Genomic DNA, 26182 nt, shown 5'->3' on the forward strand with positions numbered 1-26182 from the left:
CTTAAAATTGTCTATATTTTATTCTAACATGAATAACTCTTAAATTGTACTATACAACTAAGCATACACAAATCCAGCATATAATGTGAGTGTAAAAGGAGTCTTTCCTCCTTTTCAGCACAATATGAGGTACCAATACAAGCATCAACTCAAATTGTTATACTTGACTAAATGCGTAGTGACGGGGCCAAGGTGCTAGAGGGAAGAGTAAAAGAAAGCGGAGTTGTCGTCGGCTGGAGGGGGGCCGTCCCGGTCCGAATCCAACTTGGTGAGCCCGTTGCTATGGAGACGCGGAGCTTCCTTCATGTCGAGCCTCCATGATAGATGCTGCAGCTCGTCTGAAGGTAGGACCATGCCGCTGTCGCCCTCCTGAAGCACGTATGAAGTGTATAAAAGTGTGTGTGTGTGTGTGTATGCGTGCGTGTGTTTCCTCACCTCAGAACCGTGACGTGCATCCTCGCAAGGCATCTCCTCAAACGTGGCCACCACGGCGTGCAGGTAACTACAACGTACAACCACATGTGGCATTTTTCTGAAAAGGTCCCATGGCACATTTTTAATTTTGGACGGGAGTTACCTTAAATTAGTGACAGCAAGGGGCTTTAGTCTGAAGGTCTTGTTGCTCTTCCAAGATTCCACATCACATCCCAGCGGAATATAATCCTTCCCGTCCTGACAACACAAATCAACCTTGTTAGGAATGAGATTGTTTTTTTTTTTTAAAGGCCGTACCTGTTGCACCATGGACTGAAGCAGGTCTCCCAGCGTGTCGACGAGGTCGGAGAAGGAGGGTCTCTCGGTGGGCTCGACCTCCCAGCACGCCAGCATGGTGCTGTAACTGGACACCAGCAAAAACACGACGTTAGCTCGGGTCGCCGCGACGGAAGCCGACTTCACGTCGCCTCCTCACATGTCGGCCGTGCTGTACTCCGGCGCCCTCATCCTGGTTCCCGCTTTCAGTCTGCGGCAGAACTCCTCATCGATGTGCAGGCCGGGATATGGCGCAGACCCTGCAGTACGTGTGTGATATTACAGAACGTCATTGTCATCTTCTGTGGAGCATCTCTGCTGACCGTTATTGTTTCTGAGAGAAAAACAAAGTCTGCAATTCTCAAGAATTAAATTTTACATTTGAGGACAAACATTTGAATCTTAAAAGCCTTTTTTGTTTTTTTAATCAGCAAACTCAAAAGCAGAATTCCCATCCCTCTCGGCCCCGCCCCTTAAAGGCACATATCTAACACATGTAAAAAAACGGAACTTTTTTTTTTTTCAAATCTTCGGTGTGTGCAAAGTGTTTCAAAGCTAAAACTATGATTTTTTTTTTTTTGTGTGTAGATTGCGTCATTTTCTCCTGCGGCATTCCTCTTACCCAAAGAGAAGATCTCCCACAGGAGGACGCCAAAGGCCCAGACGTCACTCTGAGTGGTGAACACCTTGTCAAAGATAGACTCCGGAGACATCCACTTAAGCGGCAGGCGAGCCTAACGGCCAATGACGCAAAAAATAAAACGGTAAATATTTTCACCTAAATTGCATCGCACAATCGTGCGCACGCTTACGCACATCTCCCTTTCGCACATAGTCGGCATCTTTGTAGATGTCCCTGGCCAGGCCGAAGTCGCAAATCTTCACCACTTTGTTGTCGGACAGCAAAACATTTCGGGCTGCCAGGTCTCGATGAATGCACTGAAGAGGATACCGTTGAGAAAAAAAACAACAACAAAAATGTCGAGTGTGTCACGGGGTGAAGGTGATGGGTGGTCAGACCTTGCGGGACGCCAAGAAGTCCATTCCTCGCGCCACCTGCAAGCTGAAGGAGATGAGATCCTCCAGGAATAACGGAGAGCTTGAGTCTGACGTTTGGTGTTTTAGAAATTTAAAGAGGACCAGTCAGAATTTTATTTGCCGCACTTGTAGAAAGTACTCCGAATCGAAATTGGACCACCGGCTATAATCACCTCCTGTGTTATTGTCATCATTCATCGCTGTCTGCATGGCGGAACTCCTTTCGGCAGATTTTCTTCGATAAAACTAAAAATTAAATAAAAAAAATTATGACAATTAAATAAAAAAAAGGTGCTAAATCGAAATTAACACCAAAAGAGAAATGAGTTGCATTAAAGTAGAATTATGAAAATTGCATTCAAAGTCAAATGAAAAGTGATTTTGAAATTAAAATTGGATCTTAATGTGAACCCAAAATTGATTTCGAATTAAAGTTCAAGTACAAATTGAAATGACTTTAAATTTACAAGCGCAAGATAATTTTTACATAGCCATCCCATAATATGTTGCTGCATTAAAGCCAATTAAGTGATCACTTTTCATTCAAATAAAGACGACTGCAAATTAGAATTCTTAAATTCTGCACACACAAAAAAAGGTCTGCGCTCTCCCATTCGTGTGTCGTCATGAGAAACGTGCGAATGATGACCATGTTTGGTTATAGTTGCGAGATCAAATAGAAGGAAGTCAAGATGGGCCCACGTAGAGCAGATAGTCTACGTCACAACCTCAAAACCAGATTGCGGAAGTGACTTTTTTTTTTTTTTGTCTGCGGGTGAATGGTTTTGCCCTTTCTGTGCCGCTTAACATTGTGAAAAATGAGGCTGATAGCATCTTTTACAAATCGACTGCACACAGTCACACACTCACCCCAAACACCTCTCGTTTGCTTTTCAGGAAGCTCGACAGGTTTCCATGACGACAGTACTCCACGATCACCATCAGCGGCCCTGCGATACAAACGCATTTGAACTCCAACCAGGATCCAAAACCTGACCGTCATCTGAAAACCACAAACCTCCTGGCTTGGTGCAAGCTCCCAGCAGGTTAAGAACGTTGAGATGGTGACCGATGTAATTGAGGATTTTCAGTTCGGTCATCAGAGCGTTGTGCTCGTTGACTGTGGCGCCCTCTGGTGGATGGAAAGTGAAACGCAATGGATCGAAAAAAAAAAAAAACAATTGAAAAACTTGCAAATTTTTTTTTTTGTACCTTTCAGCATTTTAACAGCAACCGTCCTGCAGCCGGACGCGTTGTCTATCCCCAACGCGGACGCCTGCACCACCTTCCCAAAGGCTCCTCGGCCCAAATTCTTGCCTGGGTGGGATATGATACTTATTATCAGCCCAGAAAGTGGGGGGGGGGCATGTTCTGCTGCATGATGAGTAAATCAATCACATTACTTAAGAAGAGTCGTAGGTGACTGGTTTGTGACTTTTTGCATCTTGGAAAGTGAGCGAGTGATAACACAAGACTTCAAAGCTTTTCACCCAACCTTAATCATAATCCTGCACCACCTTCCCAAAGACTCCCCGGCCCAAATTCTCGCCTGGGTGGGACATGACACTTATTCTCGCCCATCCTGGAAGTCCACGTCTGATAAGACCAGACTTAAGAGCTCATCAGGAGAACATTTGAGTGAACACCACCCTCGCGGCTGATTAGTGTCAGTAAACACCCAAGCGTCGCGTTCCTAATCATCCGGCCAAAGACAATACAGACTCTGATTAATGGAACAAGAGTCCCTCCCAATGATCATTTTGATAAGAACGATGAGAAAGTCGGAGTATCGCCGATGGCATCTTAAGACATCCTCTTGCTTACATTCCTGCAAGCAAACAAACGAGAGAAATCAGACGATCGATTGATAACGTACCTAATTTGAGACGCTCTCGAGGGAACTCCCACTGGTTGGGATCATACTGGAGTCGCCGGCACTGCTCCTCGATGGGCCCGTCTCCGGAGTTCAGAACGATCGACAGGTACTCGGCTTTGTTGTGGGAGCCGGTGGGCTGCGGAAGGTTGATGCAGGGAAGCGTTAATTCTGGATTGCACGGAATCCAGATGTTTATGGGTTGGCGGTAAGGTCAAAGGTCGTCAGCGACCGGGCCATTTGCTACCAGATTATTTGTTTTTGTGTCTCAGTCGAAACAATATGTCGCTATGAGAAACCGCTCAGCTTTCACGCTGGAATTGTAATTGTTCTTTGACGTCGTCTCCTCACCTGTCGTAGTTTTCGGATCAGGAGCGTCAAAAGAAGCCACAGGAAAGCCGCCGCCACGCATGTGCACGCCAGGCTCGGAATCTCCATGGACGGACTTTCCCACGCATCTGATACGAATATTTTCATTTTGTAGCTGAAGCACATTGCTCTGTATTGAATAGAAAACAGCCAGTACTTACCGTTGACCCAAATGTAGGCGGAGCTCTCCACAGATCCTCTCTGATTGGTGGCCTGGCACGTGTACAAGCCCTGGTCGTCCACGGTGATGCGGTCGATATGGAGGGAGCCCTCCCTCGGGGACATCGCGATACCTGCGAGTGATGGCGCCAAAGTGAAAGGAAAGACAACTGTAGCTCACGTCAGATGGTATTATTTAATTAATTATTTTTTAAATTTATTTACCGGATCCTGCCGACAGAGCGTGTTCGTTCTTGTACCACGTGACATTGGGAGGCGGGATGCCCTCGGTGGGACAGTGGAGGGTCACGGAGCTGCTAACGTTTACCGTGCGATCTGTTAAATTGTTGAGCAGCACCGGAGGCTCCAAAGCTGACCACCAAAAAAAAAAAATCAGAGTCAGAATTAATGTATGAACGGAATTGAACACCAAATAAACTTGAATCCTTGAAACCAAACCCAATTTTGGTCGAGCGTTCTAATGTTCAATGATGTATTTTTGGTGCAGCCACTAGGGGGCAGTGCAGGCAAGTTTTGAGCGCGCAAACGCATCCATGTATGCTGTCACTTTTTAATTTAACATGTCGTGCCTAACCTCAGGGACTAGAGATAGACATCGCAGTTCCCTTTCCTGCCAATAGATGTGCGCCTGTACCGTACTTGATAAAACCTGGAATTGTATATTGGGAAGTCTTAAAGGACTGATTGTTATCCCAACAACAAATTCAAGTGACACATTTCTGTTAGCTTCAGTGTCCCTCATCTGATTTCAACCTCACCCCGAAAGCCACTTTTCATTTTTTTCTGACGTTAGAATTAAGCGAAAGGAAGTGGACTATTTTTTTTCTCACTGGTCACCCAGAGAGTGTGTAATAATGTGTGTGTGTGTGTGTGTGAGTGTGTGTAGTGATTCCCCAAGCGGGGGTCCCGAACGGAAGTGGACGTGTCGGGCGCTGATTGTTATAGCGAGCAGTGGTCCGCAGACATGAAGCAAAGTCACTTAAGCGAGGCGACTGATTGTTGTTTCCGCGATCTTCCTCCCGGACAACAATTGATGATTGTCCGAGCGGGGGCCCGGGGCCTGACAGTGTCTGATTGGCTGATTGTTCCCGCGTCCCAGCGCAGGGGCCTGTAAATGTGGCATTGTGGGAAGTGCCATTGTGTGCTCTTCCTCCCGACGAGAGCCCATTCCCACGTGAAAGAGGTGCTGAGCAAAGGCAGGGTGGGGCCTCAGGAAGCCGAGGGGACCCGATTCCCAAACAGCCGCAACTCCGTGAGAGTGGCTGTTTGTTTGTTTGCGACGTTCATGCACAAAGACATCAGGATGTCCAGAAATAAGGCAGCGCTGAGGCGGACATTTTGGTTGCTCATGGGATCATTGCCGCGCTCCATCGTAGAAGTTGTTTGGCGATGGACCAGTTGACAGAACCAAAACCACATGAAGCGTTTCCGATGAGGACTCACCTGAGACTCTCACCTGCACCAGCAGGTGAGCTTCCTGCCCGCTGAGGCGGTGGCGGGCGGCGCACATGTAGGCGCCCGAGTCCTGGTTGCTCAGGTTGCTCAGCGACAACCGCAGAGAGCGCGAGAACTCCCCCGTGGACGGGCGCCCGTGCAGCGCGGTGCCCCCGCCGCCGGCCGGGTGAAGGCGGCGCCACGACAGCTTGGCGTACAGGTGCTTGTTGGCGCTGCAGGTGAGGTGAAGATCGCCGCCTTCTCTGGGCTCTTCATCCTGACTCACGGCGAAGCCTCCGGGAATGTCTGACGACATTCGTGAAGAGAAACGTGATTTAGAAAACGTGCAACCACGGACGACGCGGACTCGGCTAGCCTGCTCGCTAACGTTAGCGCGTCTCAAAATCGTTGTGACGTGACTTCACCGTGACACGTCCTTGTACGGGGGGGGCGAGCTGGCGGCCATTTTGGAGCACCTTTTGATGTCGCCACGGCTATTGTGGCCTGCGCGAAGACGGCGAGAAAGGGTCTTTCTATTTACTTTAGCCCTTTGAAACTTCCCGTGGAAACGGCTCGAGAGCTTCCTGATGGCGGATTGTGTTTATCGTTCCCGAACACCCCGAGGCCTCCCGAAATAAAGTCGAGCTGCCAGTCCAAGGAAGTGCGCCGTGCGGGACGAGGAGACGGGGGAAGTGGAATGATAAGAGCCCACGGGTTCCTGTTTCGCGCTCTCTATCTCACCCACACACACACACACACACACACTTGGAATTACCTCATGCACTGAAGAGCAACGCGACGATCCAAACTCTTCATAAGACACTTTTATATTGAATACAGAGTTGATCTAAATTTTGGGGGGGTCAATTTCTGAGTAGGTGTCTACTTCCTGTTCTCACGATTGAGCGCCTAGCAACAAGTGACCATGCAAACATGAAAGCAGTCGTTTATCGTGTCGCCAGTTTGTCATCATCATTTGATTTATTTATTATTTGTTGGTGTGGTCACCTGTGACGTAGAAGTGAATGTCCAGGTGGTCCAGTCCCACAGAATTGGATGCCACGCAACGGAACACGCCTGACACCAGAGCCCGGGCCACTGTCACAACACTCACCGTCTAACAGACAACACACACACACGCACACACACACGTGCGCCTTGGTTAAACGACGACATTACCGTATGTTAGCACGCTGGCGAGTCATGTTCCACCTTGGTCTTCCCCTGAAGAACTTCCTGTCTGTGGGTCACACTTAGGATGTGGTTGTGTGTGGACGTGGCGGGGAGCCCCTCGCTCACGGGGATCCACACGGAGGAGGATGTCGGAGCAGTGCACCTTTAAGTGAGGACGAGGAAGATACTCAGCTCCATTGACACCAAACGTCACCTGCGTGACTATTTGACCGTGCTTACAGTAGAATCGCCGTGAATAGGTTGTGGGACCCAAATCATTTTGCAAATTAATTTTGTTTCTTTCCGGGGTCTCCAAGTGTCCGAGATGGTTTCCTAGAGCAAGATACTGGACCGCCCTGATGGGTATGTCATCAGTCGATAGATGAGATAATAGTGTGAGGCGCTTTGAGTAATGTCTCGAAAAAAAAAAGCCTTATTTTGGATGAACCTTTTTATACAAAGAAATCATGTATAATAAGGTGTTTCGATTTTTTTTTTAAAAAGAATGTATAGTAAGGCATTTTTTAAGACGTTTGAAAAAAAGACAATGTTATAGTAAGGCTTTTTTTTAAGACTTTTAAAAAAAAAAGACCACATATAGAAAGGCTTTTTTTTTTTTTTTTTAGACATTTAAAAAAAAAGACCATGAATAGTAAGGCTTTTTTTTAAGACATTTAAAAAAAAAAGACCATGTATAGTAAGGCTTTTTTTTTTATAAAGACATTTAAAAAAAAGTCCATGAATAGTAAGGGTTTTTTTTAAAGACATTTAAAAAAAAGACCACGTATCATAAGGCTTTTTTAATTTATTTTTTAGACATTTAAAAAAAAAAGACCATGTATAGTAAGGCTTTTTTTTTTTTTTAAAGACATTTAAAAAAAAGACCAAGTATAGTAAGGCTTTTTTAAGACATTTAAAAAAAAGACCATGTATAGTAAGGCTTTTTTAAGACATTTAAAAAAAGACCATGTATAGTAAGGCTTTTTTTAATTTTTTTTTTAGACATTAAAAAAAAAAAAGACCATGTATAGTAAGGCTTTTTTTTTTTTTTTAAAGACGTTTTAAAAAAAGACCATGTAAAGTAAGGCTTTTTTTTTTTTTAAAGACATTTAAAAAAAAGACCATGTATAGTAAGGCTTTTTTTTCCAAGACATTTAAAAAAAAAAGACCACGTATAGTAAGGCTTTTTTTCTTTTTTTTTAAAGACGTTTAAAAAAAAGACTATGTATAGTAAGGCTTTTTTTCTTTTTTTTAAGACATTTAAAAAAAAAGACCATGTATAGTAAGGCTTTTTTTCTTTTTTTTAAGACATTTAAAAAAAAAAGACCATGTATAGTAAGGCTTTTTTTAAAAGACATTTAAAAAAAAAAGAACATGTATAGTAAGGCTTTTTTTCTTTTTTTTAAGACATTTAAAAAAAAAAGACCATGTATAGTAAGGCTTTTTTTAAAAGACATTTGAAAAAAAAGACCATGTATAGTAAGGCTTTTTTTCTTTTTTTTTTAGACATTTAAAAAAAAAGTCCATGTATAGTAAGGCTTTTTTTTTATAAAGACATTTAAAAAAAAGTCCATGAATAGTAAGGGTTTTTTTTAAAGACATTTAAAAAAAAGACCACGTATCATAAGGCTTTTTTAAATTTATTTTTTAGACATTTAAAAAAAAAAGACCATGTATAGTAAGGCTTTTTTTTTTTTTTTTTTTACACATTTAAAAAAAAAAGACCATGTATAGTAAGGCTTATTTAATTTTTTTTTTAGACATTAAAAAAAAAAAAGACCATGTAAGGCTTTTTTTTTTTTTTTAAAGACGTTTTAAAAAAAGACCATGTATAGTAAGGCTTTTTTTTTTAAAGACATTTAAAAAAAAGACCAAGTATAGTAAGGCTTTTTTAAGACATTTAAAAAAAGACCATGTATAGTAAGGCTTTTTTTATTTTTTTTTTACACATTTAAAAAAAAAAGACCATGTATAGTAAGGCTTTTTTTATTTTTTTTTTAGACATTAAAAAAAAAAAAGACCATGTATAGTAAGGCTTTTTTTTTTTTTTAAAGACATTTAAAAAAAAGACCAAGTATAGTAAGGCTTTTTTTATTTTTTTTTTACACATTAAAAAAAAAAAGACCATGTATAGTAAGGCTTTTTTTATTTTTTTTTTAGACATTAAAAAAAAAAAAGACCATGTATAGTAAGGCTTTTTTTTTTTTTTTTTTTTTTTTTAAAGACGTTTTAAAAAAAGACCATGTATAGTAAGGCTTTTTTTTTTTTTAAAGACATTTAAAAAAAAGACCAAGTATAGTAAGGCTTTTTTAAGACATTTAAAAAAAAGACCATGTATAGTAAGGCTTTTTTTATTTTTTTTTTACACATTTAAAAAAAAAAAAGACCATGTATAGTAAGGCTTTTTTTTTTTTTTTTAAAGACGTTTTAAAAAAAGACCATGTATAGTAAGGCTTTTTTTTTTTTAAAGACATTTAAAAAAAAGACCAAGTATAGTAAGGCTTTTTTTATTTTTTTTTTACACATTTAAAAAAAAAAGACCATGTATAGTAAGGCTTTTTTTAATTTTTTTTTTAGACATAAAAAAAAAGACCATGTATAGTAAGGCTTTTTTTTTTTTTTTTAAAGACGTTTTAAAAAAAGACCATGTATAGTAAGGCTTTTTTTATTTTTTTTTTACACATTTAAAAAAAAAAGACCAAGTATAGTAAGGCTTTTTTAAGACATTTAAAAAAAAGACCAAGTATAGTAAGGCTTTTTTAAGACATTTAAAAAAAAGACCATGTATAGTAAGGCTTTTTTAAATTTTTTTTTTAGACATTAAAAAAAAAAAAGACCATGTATAGTAAGGCTTTTTTTTTTTTTTTAAAGACGTTTTAAAAAAAGACCATGTATAGTAAGGCTTTTTTTTTTTTTTTTTTTTACACATTTAAAAAAAAAAGACCATGTATAGTAAGGCTTTTTTTAATTTTTTTTTTAGACATAAAAAAAAAGACCATGTATAGTAAGGCTTTTTTAAGACATTTAAAAAAAAGACCAAGTATAGTAAGGCTTTTTTAAGACATTTAAAAAAAAGACCATGTATAGTAAGGCTTTTTTTTATTTTTTTTTTAGACATTAAAAAAAAAAAACCATGTATAGTAAGGCTTTTTTTTTTTTTTTTAAAGACGTTTTAAAAAAAGACCATGTATAGTAAGGCTTTTTTTTTTTTAAAGACATTTAAAAAAAAGACCAAGTATAGTAAGGCTTTTTTTTTTTTTTTTTTTACACATTTAAAAAAAAAAGACCATGTATAGTAAGGCTTTTTTTAATTTTTTTTTTAGACATAAAAAAAAAAAAAGACCATGTATAGTAAGGCTTTTTTTTTTTTTTTTAAAGACGTTTTAAAAAAAGACCATGTATAGTAAGGCTTTTTTTTTTTTAAAGACATTTAAAAAAAAGACCAAGTATAGTAAGGCTTTTTTAAATTTTTTTTTTACACATTTAAAAAAAAAAGACCATGTATAGTAAGGCTTTTTTTTTTTAAAGACATTTAAAAAAAAGACCATGTATAGTAAGGCTTTTTTAATTTTTTTTTTAGACATTAAAAAAAAAAAAGACCATGTATAGTAAGGCTTTTTTTTTTTTTTAAAGACGTTTTAAAAAAAGACCATGTATAGTAAGGCTTTTTTTTTTTTAAAGACATTTAAAAAAAAGACCAAGTATAGTAAGGCTTTTTTAAGACATTTAAAAAAAAGACCATGTATAGTAAGGCTTTTTTTATTTTTTTTTTAGACATTAAAAAAAAAAAAGACCATGTATAGTAAGGCTTTTTTTATTTTTTTTTTACACATTTAAAAAAAAAAGACCATGTATAGTAAGGCTTTTTTAAATTTTTTTTTTAGACATAAAAAAAAAAAAAGACCATGTATAGTAAGGCTTTTTTTTTTTTTTTTTTAAAGACGTTTTAAAAAAAGACCATGTATAGTAAGGCTTTTTTTTTTTTTTTTTAAAGACATTTAAAAAAAAGACCAAGTATAGTAAGGCTTTTTTTATTTTTTTTTTACACATTTAAAAAAAAAAGACCATGTATAGTAAGGCTTTTTTTATTTATTTTTTAGACATTTAAAAAAAAAAGACCATGTATAGTAAGGCTTTTTTTCTTTTTTTTAAGACATTTAAAAAAAAAAGACCATGTATAGTAAGGCTTTTTTTAAAAGACATTTGAAAAAAAAGACCATGTATAGTAAGGCTTTTTTTCTTTTTTTTTTAGACATTTAAAAAAAAAGTCCATGTATAGTAAGGCTTTTTTTTTATAAAGACATTTAAAAAAAAGTCCATGAATAGTAAGGGTTTTTTTTAAAGACATTTAAAAAAAAGACCACGTATCATAAGGCTTTTTTTAATTTATTTTTTAGACATTTAAAAAAAAAAGACCATGTATAGTAAGGCTTTTTTTTTTTTTTTTTTTACACATTTAAAAAAAAAAGACCATGTATAGTAAGGCTTATTTAATTTTTTTTTTAGACATTAAAAAAAAAAAAGACCATGTAAGGCTTTTTTTTTTTTTTTAAAGACGTTTTAAAAAAAGACCATGTATAGTAAGGCTTTTTTTTTTAAAGACATTTAAAAAAAAGACCAAGTATAGTAAGGCTTTTTTAAGACATTTAAAAAAAGACCATGTATAGTAAGGCTTTTTTTATTTTTTTTTTACACATTTAAAAAAAAAAGACCATGTATAGTAAGGCTTTTTTTATTTTTTTTTTAGACATTAAAAAAAAAAAAGACCATGTATAGTAAGGCTTTTTTTTTTTTTTAAAGACATTTAAAAAAAAGACCAAGTATAGTAAGGCTTTTTTTATTTTTTTTTTACACATTTAAAAAAAAAAGACCATGTATAGTAAGGCTTTTTTTATTTTTTTTTTAGACATTAAAAAAAAAAAAGACCATGTATAGTAAGGCTTTTTTTTTTTTTTTTTTAAAGACGTTTTAAAAAAAGACCATGTATAGTAAGGCTTTTTTTTTTTTTAAAGACATTTAAAAAAAAGACCAAGTATAGTAAGGCTTTTTTAAGACATTTAAAAAAAAGACCATGTATAGTAAGGCTTTTTTTATTTTTTTTTTACACATTTAAAAAAAAAAAAGACCATGTATAGTAAGGCTTTTTTTTTTTTTTTTAAAGACGTTTTAAAAAAAGACCATGTATAGTAAGGCTTTTTTTTTTTTAAAGACATTTAAAAAAAAGACCAAGTATAGTAAGGCTTTTTTTATTTTTTTTTTACACATTTAAAAAAAAAAGACCATGTATAGTAAGGCTTTTTTTAATTTTTTTTTTAGACATAAAAAAAAAGACCATGTATAGTAAGGCTTTTTTTTTTTTTTTTAAAGACGTTTTAAAAAAAGACCATGTATAGTAAGGCTTTTTTTATTTTTTTTTTACACATTTAAAAAAAAAAGACCAAGTATAGTAAGGCTTTTTTAAGACATTTAAAAAAAAGACCAAGTATAGTAAGGCTTTTTTAAGACATTTAAAAAAAAGACCATGTATAGTAAGGCTTTTTTTAATTTTTTTTTTAGACATTAAAAAAAAAAAAGACCATGTATAGTAAGGCTTTTTTTTTTTTTTTTAAAGACGTTTTAAAAAAAGACCATGTATAGTAAGGCTTTTTTTTTTTTTAAAGACATTTAAAAAAAAGACCAAGTATAGTAAGGCTTTTTTTTTTTTTTTTTTTACACATTTAAAAAAAAAAGACCATGTATAGTAAGGCTTTTTTTAATTTTTTTTTTAGACATAAAAAAAAAAAAAGACCATGTATAGTAAGGCTTTTTTTTTTTTTTTAAAGACGTTTTAAAAAAAGACCATGTATAGTAAGGCTTTTTTTTTTTTAAAGACATTTAAAAAAAAGACCAAGTATAGTAAGGCTTTTTTTTATTTTTTTTTTACACATTTAAAAAAAAAAGACCATGTATAGTAAGGCTTTTTTTTTTTAAAGACATTTAAAAAAAAGACCATGTATAGTAAGGCTTTTTTAATTTTTTTTTTAGACATTAAAAAAAAAAAAGACCATGTATAGTAAGGCTTTTTTTTTTTTTTAAAGACGTTTTAAAAAAAGACCATGTATAGTAAGGCTTTTTTTTTTTTAAAGACATTTAAAAAAAAGACCAAGTATAGTAAGGCTTTTTTTATTTTTTTTTTAAGACATTTAAAAAAAAGACCATGTATAGTAAGGCTTTTTTTATTTTTTTTTTAGACATTAAAAAAAAAAAGACCATGTATAGTAAGGCTTTTTTTATTTTTTTTTTACACATTTAAAAAAAAAAGACCATGTATAGTAAGGCTTTTTTAAATTTTTTTTTTAGACATAAAAAAAAAAAAAGACCATGTATAGTAAGGCTTTTTTTTTTTTTTTTTAAAGACATTTAAAAAAAAGACCAAGTATAGTAAGGCTTTTTTTATTTTTTTTTTACACATTTAAAAAAAAAAGACCATGTATAGTAAGGCTTTTTTTATTTATTTTTTAGACATTTAAAAAAAAAAGACCATGTATAGTAAGGCTTTTTTTTTTTTTAAAGACATTTAAAAAAAAGACCAAGTATAGTAAGGCTTTTTTAAGACATTTAAAAAAAAGACCATGTATAGTAAGGCTTTTTTAAGACATTTAAAAAAAGACCATGTATAGTAAGGCTTTTTTTTATTTTTTTTTTAGACATTAAAAAAAAAAAAGACCATGTATAGTAAGGCTTTTTTTTTTTTTTTAAAGACGTTTTAAAAAAAGACCATGTAAAGTAAGGCTTTTTTTTTTTTTAAAGACATTTAAAAAAAAGACCAAGTATAGTAAGGCTTTTTTAAGACATTTAAAAAAAAGACCATGTATAGTAAGGCTTTTTTAATTTTTTTTTTAGACATTAAAAAAAAAAAAGACCATGTATAGTAAGGCTTTTTTTTTTTTTTAAAGACGTTTTAAAAAAAGACCAAGTATAGTAAGGCTTTTTTAAGACATTTAAAAAAAAGACCATGTATAGTAAGGCTTTTTTTAATTTTTTTTTTAGACATAAAAAAAAAAAAAGACCATGTATAGTAAGGCTTTTTTTTTTTTTTTTAAAGACGTTTTAAAAAAAGACCATGTATAGTAAGGCTTTTTTTTTTTTAAAGACATTTAAAAAAAAGACCAAGTATAGTAAGGCTTTTTTTTATTTTTTTTTTACACATTTAAAAAAAAAAGACCATGTATAGTAAGGCTTTTTTTTTTTAAAGACATTTAAAAAAAAGACCATGTATAGTAAGGCTTTTTTAATTTTTTTTTTAGACATTAAAAAAAAAAAAGACCATGTATAGTAAGGCTTTTTTTTTTTTTTAAAGACGTTTTAAAAAAAGACCATGTATAGTAAGGCTTTTTTTTTTTTAAAGACATTTAAAAAAAAGACCAAGTATAGTAAGGCTTTTTTAAGACATTTAAAAAAAAGACCATGTATAGTAAGGCTTTTTTTATTTTTTTTTTAGACATTAAAAAAAAAAAAGACCATGTATAGTAAGGCTTTTTTTATTTTTTTTTTACACATTTAAAAAAAAAAGACCATGTATAGTAAGGCTTTTTTAAATTTTTTTTTTAGACATAAAAAAAAAAAAAGACCATGTATAGTAAGGCTTTTTTTTTTTTTTTTTAAAGACGTTTTAAAAAAAGACCATGTATAGTAAGGCTTTTTTTTTTTTTTTTTAAAGACATTTAAAAAAAAGACCAAGTATAGTAAGGCTTTTTTTATTTTTTTTTTACACATTTAAAAAAAAAAGACCATGTATAGTAAGGCTTTTTTTATTTATTTTTTAGACATTTAAAAAAAAAAGACCATGTATAGTAAGGCTTTTTTTCTATTTTTTAAGACATTTAAAAAAAAAAGACCATGTATAGTAAGGCTTTTTTTAAAAGACATTTGAAAAAAAAGACCATGTATAGTAAGGCTTTTTTTCTTTTTTTTTTAGACATTTAAAAAAAAAGTCCATGTATAGTAAGGCTTTTTTTTTTATAAAGACATTTAAAAAAAAGTCCATGAATAGTAAGGGTTTTTTTTAAAGACATTTAAAAAAAAGACCACGTATCATAAGGCTTTTTTTAATTTATTTTTTAGACATTTAAAAAAAAAAGACCATGTATAGTAAGGCTTTTTTTTTTTTAAAGACGTTTTAAAAAAAGACCATGTATAGTAAGGCTTTTTTTTTTAAAGACATTTAAAAAAAAGACCAAGTATAGTAAGGCTTTTTTAAGACATTTAAAAAAAAGACCATGTATAGTAAGGCTTTTTTTAATTTTTTTTTTAGACATTAAAAAAAAAAAAGACCATGTATAGTAAGGCTTTTTTTTTTTTTTTTAAAGACGTTTTAAAAAAAGACCATGTATAGTAAGGCTTTTTTTTTTTTAAAGACATTTAAAAAAAAGACCAAGTATAGTAAGGCTTTTTTTTTTTTTTTTTTTACACATTTAAAAAAAAAAGACCATGTATAGTAAGGCTTTTTTTAATTTTTTTTTTAGACATAAAAAAAAAAAAAGACCATGTATAGTAAGGCTTTTTTTTTTTTTTTAAAGACGTTTTAAAAAAAGACCATGTATAGTAAGGCTTTTTTTTTTTTAAAGACATTTAAAAAAAAGACCAAGTATAGTAAGGCTTTTTTTTATTTTTTTTTTACACATTTAAAAAAAAAAGACCATGTATAGTAAGGCTTTTTTTTTTTAAAGACATTTAAAAAAAAGACCATGTATAGTAAGGCTTTTTTAATTTTTTTTTTAGACATTAAAAAAAAAAAAGACCATGTATAGTAAGGCTTTTTTTTTTTTTAAAGACGTTTTAAAAAAAGACCATGTATAGTAAGGCTTTTTTTATTTTTTTTTTACACATTTAAAAAAAAAAGACCATGTATAGTAAGGCTTTTTTTTTTTTTAAAGACATTTAAAAAAAAGACCAAGTATAGTAAGGCTTTTTTTATTTTTTTTTTACACATTTAAAAAAAAAAGACCATGTATAGTAAGGCTTTTTTTATTTATTTTTTAGACATTTAAAAAAAAAAGACCATGTATAGTAAGGCTTTTTTTTTTTTTAAAGACATTTAAAAAAAAGACCAAGTATAGTAAGGCTTTTTTAAGACATTTAAAAAAAAGACCATGTATAGTAAGGCTTTTTTAATTTTTTTTTTAGACATTAAAAAAAAAAAAGACCATGTATAGTAAGGCTTTTTTTTTTTTTTAAAGACGTTTTAAAAAAAGACCATGTATAGTAAGGCTTTTTTAATTTTTTTTTTAGACATTAAAAAAAAAAAAGACCATGTATAGTAAGGCTTTTTTTTTTTTTTTTTTAAAGACGTTTTAAAAAAAGACCATGTATAGTAAGGCTTTTTTTTTTTTAAAGACATTTAAAAAAAAGACCAAGTATAGAAAGGCTTTTATTTTTTTTTTAGACATTAAAAAAAAAAAGACCATGTATAGTAAGGCTTTTTTTTTTTTTTTTTTTAAAGACGTTTTAAAAAAAGACCATGTCTAGTAAGGCTTTTTTTTTTTTAAAGACATTTAAAAAAAAGACCAAGTATAGAAAGGCTTTTATTTTTTTTTTAGACATTAAAAAAAAAAAGACCATGTATAGTAAGGCTTTTTTTTTTTTTTTTTTAAAGACGTTTTAAAAAAAGACCATGTATAGTAAGGCTTTTTTTTTTTTAAAGACATTTAAAAAAAAGACCAAGTATAGAAAGGCTTTTATTTTTTTTTTAGACATTAAAAAAAAAAAAGACCATGTATAGTAAGGCTTTTTTTTTTTTTTTTTTAAAGACGTTTTAAAAAAAGACCATGTATAGTAAGGCTTTTTTTTTTTTAAAGACATTTAAAAAAAAGACCAAGTATAGAAAGGCTTTTATTTTTTTTTTAGACATTAAAAAAAAAAAGACCATGTATAGTAAGGCTTTTTTTTTTTTTTTTTTTAAAGACGTTTTAAAAAAAGACCATGTCTAGTAAGGCTTTTTTTTTTTTAAAGACATTTAAAAAAAAGACCAAGTATAGTAAGGCTTTTTTAAGACATTTAAAAAAAAGACCATGTATAGTAAGGCTTTTTTTATTTTTTTTTTAGACATTAAAAAAAAAAAAGACCATGTATAGTAAGGCTTTTTTTTTTTTTTTTTTAAAGACATTTAAAAAAAAGACCATGTATAGTAAGGCTTTTTTAATTTTTTTTTTAGACATTAAAAAAAAAAAAGACCATGTATAGTAAGGCTTTTTTTTTTTTTAAAGACGTTTTAAAAAAAGACCAAGTATAGTAAGGCTTTTTTAAGACATTTAAAAAAAAGACCATGTATAGTAAGGCTTTTTTAATTTTTTTTTTAGACATTAAAAAAAAAAAGACCATGTATAGTAAGGCTTTTTTTTTTTTTTTTTTAAAGACGTTTTAAAAAAAGACCATGTATAGTAAGGCTTTTTTTTTTTAAAGACATTTAAAAAAAAGACCAAGTATAGAAAGGCTTTTATTTTTTTTTTAGACATTAAAAAAAAAAGACCATGTATAGTAAGGCTTTTTTTTTTTTTTTTTTAAAGACGTTTTAAAAAAAGACCATGTCTAGTAAGGCTTTTTTTTTTTTAAAGACATTTAAAAAAAAGACCAAGTATAGTAAGGCTTTTTTAAGACATTTAAAAAAAAGACCATGTATAGTAAGGCTTTTTTTATTTTTTTTTTAGACATTAAAAAAAAAAAAGACCATGTATAGTAAGGCTTTTTTTTTTTTTTTTTTAAAGACGTTTTAAAAAAAGACCATGTCTAGTAAGGCTTTTTTTTTTTTAAAGACATTTAAAAAAAAGACCAAGTACAGTAAGGCTTTTTTAAGACATTTAAAAAAAAGACCATGTATAGTAAGGCTTTTTTTATTTTTTTTTTAGACATTAAAAAAAAAAAAGACCATGTATAGTAAGGCTTTTTTTTTTTTTTTTTTAAAGACATTTAAAAAAAAGACCATGTATAGTAAGGCTTTTTTATTATTTGACAGCGTTTTCTTTTTTCTCCATCTGTCTGTCTATTCATCTATCTATCTATTGTTGGCATCCCTGAGGTGTGTTAATCTTTTCCCCTGATTGCTCTTCCTCTTGGAGCGTGTGCGTCCCACCCTCTGCGTGACACACACGTACACGCGCGCACACGCACGCACACATCCCAGGACTCTCGCTCGAAATGGAAAGAGAAGTGCGAGATGTGGCGACAAAGCTTTGTTAGTCACACACGGAGACGAGTTAACGCACAACAAATCTCTCCACAGCCACTCAGTGTGCATGTGTGCGTGTTCACTGACTAACTACACTTCACTGTTCCTGTCCACGGCCCAAAAAAATAACCACACGCACATTTAAAACAACAAATATAAGCAAAGTTTAATGCAAAAAAACAACAACAACTGATACAAACAATTTCAAATCAAATATGCATCAACAATCACACAAATGTTTGTCATTTTTTGGTCTGGTGTAAGTTAGTCGTATAAAATTATTAAATATTAGCTTCATATATTACTCATAGAACATCTTTATACACGGGGCAGATGACACTGGGAGACACCCGTCCAATGGGACATACACGCATGCACGCACGTATACAAAAACTCACGCACGGACACACACACTTACATGTCAAGTGTATGAAGGACAACTAGGGCCACATGGATGACACATGAAAAAAAAAAAAAATGAAAGAAACAGTGGCAATGTTACAAATAAAAATATCTGTTTCATGTTATATTACTTTATATACACGTACATACAAATATATATATATATATATATATATACGTACACACACACACTGCACATATATCCATATATACACACACATATACAGTATACCTATAAATATATATACATACATGTATACATATATTGTTTCTGTAATATTCTGACTTTTTCCTCATTTCATGGTAATAATAATAATAATAAAAAAAAACGTGTGGCCCTGTTCCTCCTTCATGCAAATGGCTCATAGCTGTTTTCCAACACACAGACAACCGGGGGCTGTTACAATCGCGACATCATTGACACATTGACTTCCTACATGGTAGGCGTCAGTCTTTTTTTTTTTTTTTCAACAGAGAACTATAAAACCTTGCGTCCACTCTTTTTTTTTTCTTCTCTTATTTGGATTCATTGCTGGAGGAATACAAAACAACAAACGTTAAAAACTCACAGCTTTTTGTGGATGTGTGTGGAGGGGCGGGGTGTCAGGTCAGGACTCGGGGGGGGGGGGGGGGGCGACACGCACCCATGATAGTACCACTCTAGGACACAAAAAAAAAAAAAACAAGCAAAGCAGCTCCGATAGATGTGGCTGATGGATGGATGAATAGCACGAAGGAAATAAATACTCAAGCAGGTGTCCTATACACACACACACACACACACACGCGTTTTATATTTGTGTGTTTGTGATTTTGGCGTGCAGCAGCTCCACTGCTCAGCAGTGTTGCAAGACCAGTCAGCTCAAAAAGCCAGACAGGAAAGACATCTTCATGCAGAGTCCAAAGGAGAACACTATTTACATCAAGATCTGAATATTCAGCTTTCGGGGGGAATTTCAGCGTGAACCGAAAACGCACCAAAATCTTGGCATGGGAACCTAATTTGACCTTTCCGAAAAAAAAAAGTTCGAATTAGCTCATCTATGGCGTTTCACATTAGGTGGTAGCATGAAGCTTGCAGACTTTCACACCATTTGGGTTTTTAAATGTTCAATGTAAAATTGTTATTTTTTGGAGGGCAACTCAGTCGCTTGTTTTCCATTCAAAACTTTGCAGAAAAAATTAATTAAAGTTTACGTGGCTCTAGAGCATTTTAGGTTCATGCTGAAATTTCACCTAAAAGCACAATAAATATCCAGCATTTTTTGTAAGTAGTCTGTGTGTGCGCACTGGTTATGGGGGGCAGCAGCAGAGTTCTGGTGGTGCGAAGGTGGTGTGTGTGTGTGTGTGTGTGAGGAGGAGAAGGTGGGGGCAGGGGGGCGTCTCAAGAATAGATCAAGTCTTTCGGAAGCAGCCCTGTGCCACGTTTGAAGACGAAGGGGACAATCACGCTGCTGGGAAGCGTCTCGCGTCGGGAGAGGAAGCCAAACAACGAGAGGAAAAGCGCTCTGATTTTCGCACAGGAAGCCCAACGCGCCTCCTGCCCGGGCCTGATAAGAAGCGTTGCGATTCCCATGGCCGGAGCGGCGCAGCGCCGGCGGACCCCGCTACGAGCGGGGACCCCGGCCCGAAAGTGAGGAGCTCCTGGGCCCGGCGAACTCGGCCCGGCCCGTGGCGCCCGCCGGGCCTCCTCCGGCTCGGCGTCAAGCTTGCGGTGCAGCCGGGCTGCGAAGAACAAGTGAGGCCCAAGTGAGCACAAGCAAAACATTTACAAACACGTCACATCAGCGACTTGCAAGTGTGGGATCACTATTTGGCAGCAGTGGGTCTGCAAATGTACAAGTCGAAATAGTTGGGAATGATGTGAAGAAGATTGCCATTCATCTTTAATAAACGATCCAAAATGATTTGCATGTTTAAGGCTCACTATTTGGCAAGAGCCTACAGAGTTGATTTCAAACTCCTGTACAAGTACAGGCTCACTATTTGACAAGAGACGACAGCGTTTGTGCCAAAGTCGCGTTAAAAGAAAGTTGATAACTGACAATTTAAAAATTATTCATAAACTGCTTCAAGTGACTTGTAAGTCTAAGGCCCAGTATTTGGCAAGACTGAGTGTTTTGATCAAGGGTTCACTAAAAAAAAGGTTATTTTACAAATCCTCCATAAGCTCTTAAGTATGTTTTGCTACTTGCTACAAATTGTTTCTGCAGTGATACTTTTAGAAAAGGTGTACACATTGTATGTGCAATACGAGCACGCAGGAGTTCACTATTTGGCAAGACCCTACAGTGGCCCTGCAGGTTAATAAATGTGGCAAAAGTTAATGACGCAAACTTACAAAAGTCCACTAATCTTAACACTCACTCAATGCAAAGGGTCATAGACAGGCTACCAAAACAAGCGTCGACATTGCGGTAGTTATAATTTATACAATGGATATTGGAGCACAAAAGGTGGGGCAACACGCGCAAGCAGACAATATCATTAATATTATCATTTCATAAATCAAGGCACCAGTGTGTATCATAAAAGAAAACGGCCTGCAGCACACGTGGGAAACAATTTAGACGCCGCGAGGCGTTCGCGAGCGTCATGGAAAGGGGAGGGGCGGGTCAAAGTTGGAGTATGCCGATGATGTCACAGGCGTCCCTGCTCTCAGGTAACACTTAACCTCTGTGGCGCGCTCGCGAGCTACACAATACGTCTTTGACCCCAAAGAACCACTCTGTCTGTTCTTGCCAAGTGTGTGTGTGTGTCAGATATAAGAAAAAGCATCAGAGGATGTGGTGTGCAATCACAATAATAAACAGGCCTCTCACCCTACGTCCTGGGCAGGAAATTCATTAAATCATCGACGTTTGATTTGGAAGGCAACAAATCGTGCCTGAGAGCACGGAACTGCCCTCTGTTCAAGTGTGCGTGTGTGTGTGTGTGTCTGCGAGTGTGTGTGTGCGCGCGCCGGAGTTTTCCTCTCTCTCCTTTCTAGTCTCACATGTGCTGTGTTTCTGTGAATGCAACACGCAAACATGCACACTTTGCATTAAACATATGGCTGGGGAAAAAAAGGACATGAAGACAGAAAGAGAGAAAAGTTGCACACAATCAAAAACACACACACACACACACACGCACACGCACAGATGGAAATTTTGCCACATTCACACATGAAAGGCACTCAAAGGCATCTGTTCTGGTTACAAGAAGGAAACAGTGTCTGGACACATGCTGAAATAGACAAAACATGTCTTGTTTACACAATCACACAATGCACACGCCCACACACACACACACACACCCCGACACACACGCAAAACAACAACAGCAGATGGGACGGGACGGGTAACTTTTGTTTTTACTGTGTCATTACAGCATAGAGTGTGTCTGGAGATGCAGTTAACCCTTAAAAAGTGGAAAGTCACCCAATCATTGTGGAAAAAAAAACACCTTAAAAGTTAGAAAATCGATGCCCAATTAAAAAAAAATAAATAAATAAATTAAATCTGTGTTTAAAAAAAATCACAGCGTTTTGAAAAATTAAAGTTCAGTTCAATTGAATATAATTTGTCATCATTGTATTCTCTTTTCATGTTCGTCGCAACTTCCTTGAAATTGGGGTTGCAAAAAACATGGCAACCTTTTGAGCGGCGTGGCGTGGAGGTCGTGCCAGCCGGCGCTGGTGCGCGTGCGTACTCACAGGCCTTTGGGCGGACACGGGTGCCATAGCCAGTGGACGTGCGGTGCGGGGACGCCGTGGGCCGTGCAGTGCGCCGACTGTCGGCTCCCTCGCGGCACGGCGCCCGCGTCTTGTGACGACACCGCTTTCTCGCCGATCTGGGGACTCGCTGGGTAACACACACATAATCGCAAACTATGACTAAACATCGAAACAAACATTGTGGATACTTTGAGAGCAGCTTCCACATTCTTTTTAAACGGCGCACCACCTTCATCATCCAGATGGAGATGGCGCACCTCTTCTACTCTGACCCTATCCTCAAAATTAAATCCTTGGGGATACTTTTAGGGAAACTCGCACCCCCTTCAACATTCCGTCAGAGTTTGCAAAAAAATAAATAAATAAATAAATCACCAAAACAATGAATTTTGAAAACTTTTTAAGCAGCGCACCCCCTTCAACATTTCGGCAGAGTTGGATAAAAAAAAAAAAAAAATATATATAAATAAATAAATAAATAAAAATCACCAAAACAATGAATTTTGAAAACTTTTAGGGCAGCATTCAGATACTTTTTAAGAAGCGCACCCCCTTCAACATCCAGAAAGCGTTAACGCACCCCCTCTTCCTTCCTTGTGCATGCAAATTTTTTTTTTTTTAAATAAATCAGTTGGTCTATGTTTAAAGCATCTTTTTTTAATCTTCCAAGGCCACGCACACCTTCAAAATCTCCAAAGTTGGTGCACCACTTGTCGCCGGCACAAATCCTTAAAAAAAGATCCACCACCACGATCATCTTAAATGTCTTACCGTTGACCACGAGTATTAGCGTGAGATTCTGGTAGAGTCCGTGCTCCTGGATGCGTACGCGCACGCTATATTTGCCAGCATCCTCCTGCGCCACGTCGCGGATGACCAGCGAATGGCCGTCCAGGTGGTAGCGAGAGCACTGCTCGGCCGCCACCGTGCCGTCCTTCAACCTGCGGGAGCACGAGGGATTTGTTACACGTGTGATCTTCTCAAGAATTTTTTTGGGTGTCTGCCAACGTTGACATCTCACCAGATGACTTCAGGCGCCGGGAACGCTCGGAGTTTGGGCGAAATCCGATAGGACTTCTGGCCCGCTTGGGCCTCCATGACGGATCCTCGTCTGGGCTTCAATCGGATGAAGGGCCGATCTGCGGAAGCACGACGGGAGGAACGTCCGACAACGGTTTGGCGATCGAAATGTGGCGACTTGCTTACCGTAGACGGTGACGGTGACTTTCTGCTGTTTGGTTTTGTTGCCGCTGCTGACGCGACACGTGTACAGGCCGCGGTCGGAGCGCCGCAGCTTGGGGATGGTGAGGATGTTGTAGAACAACATGTGCGTTCGGTGCTTCAGCAGACGCTTGGACGTGGAGCCGCTGTTGCTCGTCTGCACGCCGACAAAAAACATAGAAACGCAAACGACAGCTTTGGATTTCAAACAAAATGGCCGACATCCTTTACAAGGGGTATTTTTTTTTTTTTTTTTTCGGGTTTCTAATTTTCTACTTTGCCCCAAACTTTGGCGTACGAATGTTTGGAAAATGACCTTTCCGGGATAGTCCCACGAGATGTTGACGCGAGTGTTCAGTTCTCCGGTGGCGGTGCAGTTGAGCACGAGCCTCTCGCCCTTTAAGGCCTGCACCGGCCCGCTGCTGTTCAGATACACGTCCAGGATGTTGCTCACTAAGACGACGCACCGGGCAGAAAGAGAAACGTGAGCTTTTCAGGATAAAAGCGAAGCGTCGCGGTCGCGGTTGAGGAGTCAGCAGACCTGGCCGGTGGATGATGTAGATGCGCGACTTGTACGCCACGCCGTCGACGAGAGTCTGGCAGAAGAAAAGGCCGATGTAGTAGAAGGTGGGAGTGCGGATGGTGAAGCCCCGCCTACTGCTCCACACGATGTTCCTCTGGTCGGGACTCAGGCTTTGGTTGGGGAACTGTGGGAGGAAGAAAAGACGGAGCAAGGAGAATATTTACCGTTGATTTTCCCGAAACGAGCCTCTTCTGTCTTCTGATTGGCCGAAATGTCGTTTCACAATCAGCGCCCCTTGTGACTTGGGCGTGCGTTTCCCAGCCTTTCAAATACATTTTTAAAATGGAAACAAAATGACCTGCGGTATTTTTGGACTCCAATTTCCGGTCACGACATAATTCCTGAGAGGAAAACCTCCATCCAGATGCTGATGAATCCTGGCGGGGTCGGACTTCGGGCTTCTTGTCATGTTGCCTAAATCCTTGCGTAACGCTTGTTGTGTTCTTGGAGGCCGCGGCGAGGAAATGTTTACCCGTCACGGTGAAAAAGCTTCCCACCCTCTCTCGGGGGAGCAGGTAGGAGCGAGGTGACACTTTTCCGAGCTTTTGTTCTCCTCCCAGCGCCCTTTTCGCCCCGCTTACCTAAGGCGGCCCGCCAAGGTGGGCAAAAGGACGCAGGAGGGCGGCCGAGACGTCCGAGGAGTCAGGATATGGGAAACGTGACTCCGGGTCCATCTCCTCTCATCCTGTTACTACAGGATATGAGGATGGTTTGGAATGGGGAGGGGTGGTGGGGGGGCTGGGGCGTCACTTTCACAGCCTTAGCGCAAAGTGGGTGGGGGAGGGGCCTCGAGGGTATTGTATGGAGCAAAAAAAAAAAAAAAACCTCCAGGAAAAAAACACTCCAGAGGCCTGTGACAGTCAGTGGATGAAGGGAAGAATGGGAGCTAATTTTAGAACGAGTCCCTTTGCGGTTTCGAGCGTTTTAGAGTAGAGCAAATACATTTCGGGAGAAGACGTGTCGCTGAGATGTCGTGACAAAATGTCTTCAGGACTCCGCACGTATTGCTCGTTTGCCGTTTGGTGCCTGTCCCGGAAATGGTTTTCTTGAATACTACATACATAAAATATATAATATATAATAAAAATAAATAAATTAATTAATTAATTAAATTAAATAAATAAATAAATAAATAAATACATATTAATTTATTTATTATTTTTTATTTATTCATTTTAATAAATAGGAGTATAATTTCCGGTCACCCAAAAACCACCAGAGGAAAAACCTCCGGATGCTGAAATCATGTCATGTTCGAGGAAGCTATTTTCAGAACGATTCCCTTAGCGCTAACAAGCAGTCGAGGATTTGTCAGTTGAGCAACACTTTTATCAACATGCAGGAGTATTTTTAACCTGCATGAGTCAAATGCAATTCCAGTTCAGAGAGAGCAGAATTACTTTATTTCCAATTTTCAACATTTTCGGTTTATGGACTCTTCCTCTTTCTATCCTTCATCAATGTTAGTTTGCTATTAGTGACGTATCGACTCAAGAGGAAAATAAACAATCGCTTTCAGAATGGAGTGAAGCAACAGGCTATTTTGGTGCTTTACTCATGCAAGTCATTTCATTCTGTTTTTTTTTTTTTTTTGGTATTCATTTATCATAATGCCAAGCTTTCTCCACATTCTGCTTGTTTGACAAATTCTCCCCGATTTAGTCATCCGAGAATTGGCACGCCAGCTCGCGTACGAGGTGGCCGTTCTGAGACAATGGCGCGAGCGTTCGGCGGCCAAATGCAGCTACTCGGGCTTCCTCCTGCCAGCTGTTTTAAGCATCATGGCCAAAAAGTTGGCGGCCAGGAGTACGACTCGAGTGAGGCTGTGGGAAGTGATGCTGGCCGGGGGCCAACGGGGCACTCTGGACCTAACGTCCTGTCTCCAGCCGGCTTCAAAACAAAGCAAAAAAAAGGTCGGAAAAAGCTTGTTAAGAAATAGAAAATGTCACACGTGATCATTTTTTTTAAGCTGTTTGACTTACGCGATTCACATGGCAGGACAAGACGGAGATTTTAAACGCAAAAGCGCTAATAGCTCATCTTGAAAGGACTCTGAGAAATATCCCAAATGAAACAAGCGTGGTTCGTTTGAGACAATTCACTGACCTTGACCAGGGTGCTGGTGACATTTGGGTGAGTTACTCTGCAAGGGATGACCAGCGGCTGCTTCTCCTTCATGTACAAAACATCGGGGCTCATCTCTGGATGGTCCACAAATGGCTGCCGACTGTCTGAAAG

The 26182-nt window shown here is 36.2% G+C and overlaps 1 protein-coding gene across 2 annotated transcripts in view; it reads right to left on the reverse strand.

Moving 5' to 3' along the window:
• Nucleotide 1: 1 nt before the first annotated feature.
• flt1 (fms related receptor tyrosine kinase 1) overlaps nt 2–26182 on the reverse strand; it is a 30289-nt gene continuing 4108 nt past the window's right edge. Inside the window, exons 4-29 of one of the 2 annotated variants that reach the window (XM_088283101.1) lie at nt 26051–26175; nt 23903–24068; nt 23678–23814; nt 23347–23518; nt 23162–23279; nt 22912–23081; nt 22120–22267; nt 6857–6980; nt 6653–6761; nt 5654–5950; nt 4415–4561; nt 4192–4323; nt 4013–4119; nt 3665–3800; nt 3001–3105; nt 2807–2920; nt 2659–2738; nt 1962–2034; nt 1771–1856; nt 1567–1689; nt 1373–1484; nt 911–1010; nt 733–838; nt 578–672; nt 436–502; nt 2–369 (exon numbers count right to left, since the gene is read on the reverse strand). In XM_088283101.1, coding sequence (XP_088139227.1) covers nt 196–369; nt 436–502; nt 578–672; nt 733–838; nt 911–1010; nt 1373–1484; nt 1567–1689; nt 1771–1856; nt 1962–2034; nt 2659–2738; nt 2807–2920; nt 3001–3105; nt 3665–3800; nt 4013–4119; nt 4192–4323; nt 4415–4561; nt 5654–5950; nt 6653–6761; nt 6857–6980; nt 22120–22267; nt 22912–23081; nt 23162–23279; nt 23347–23518; nt 23678–23814; nt 23903–24068; nt 26051–26175 — 3323 coding nt within the window. In that variant the 3' untranslated portion in view covers nt 2–195. Of the gene's footprint in view, nt 370–435; nt 503–577; nt 673–732; nt 839–910; nt 1011–1372; nt 1485–1566; nt 1690–1770; nt 1857–1961; nt 2035–2658; nt 2739–2806; nt 2921–3000; nt 3106–3664; nt 3801–4012; nt 4120–4191; nt 4324–4414; nt 4562–5653; nt 5951–6652; nt 6762–6856; nt 6981–22119; nt 22268–22911; nt 23082–23161; nt 23280–23346; nt 23519–23677; nt 23815–23902; nt 24069–24242; nt 24626–26050; nt 26176–26182 lie in introns of those variants that run through there. The other variant, XM_088283102.1, reaches the window with a different exon arrangement.

The sequence above is a fragment of the Idiotropiscis lumnitzeri genome, chromosome 19 (assembly GCF_059441095.1).
Source record: "Idiotropiscis lumnitzeri isolate Australia: NSW breed Sydney's pygmy pipehorse chromosome 19, RoL_Ilum_1.0, whole genome shotgun sequence".
NCBI classification, from domain to species: domain Eukaryota; kingdom Metazoa; phylum Chordata; class Actinopteri; order Syngnathiformes; family Syngnathidae; genus Idiotropiscis; species Idiotropiscis lumnitzeri.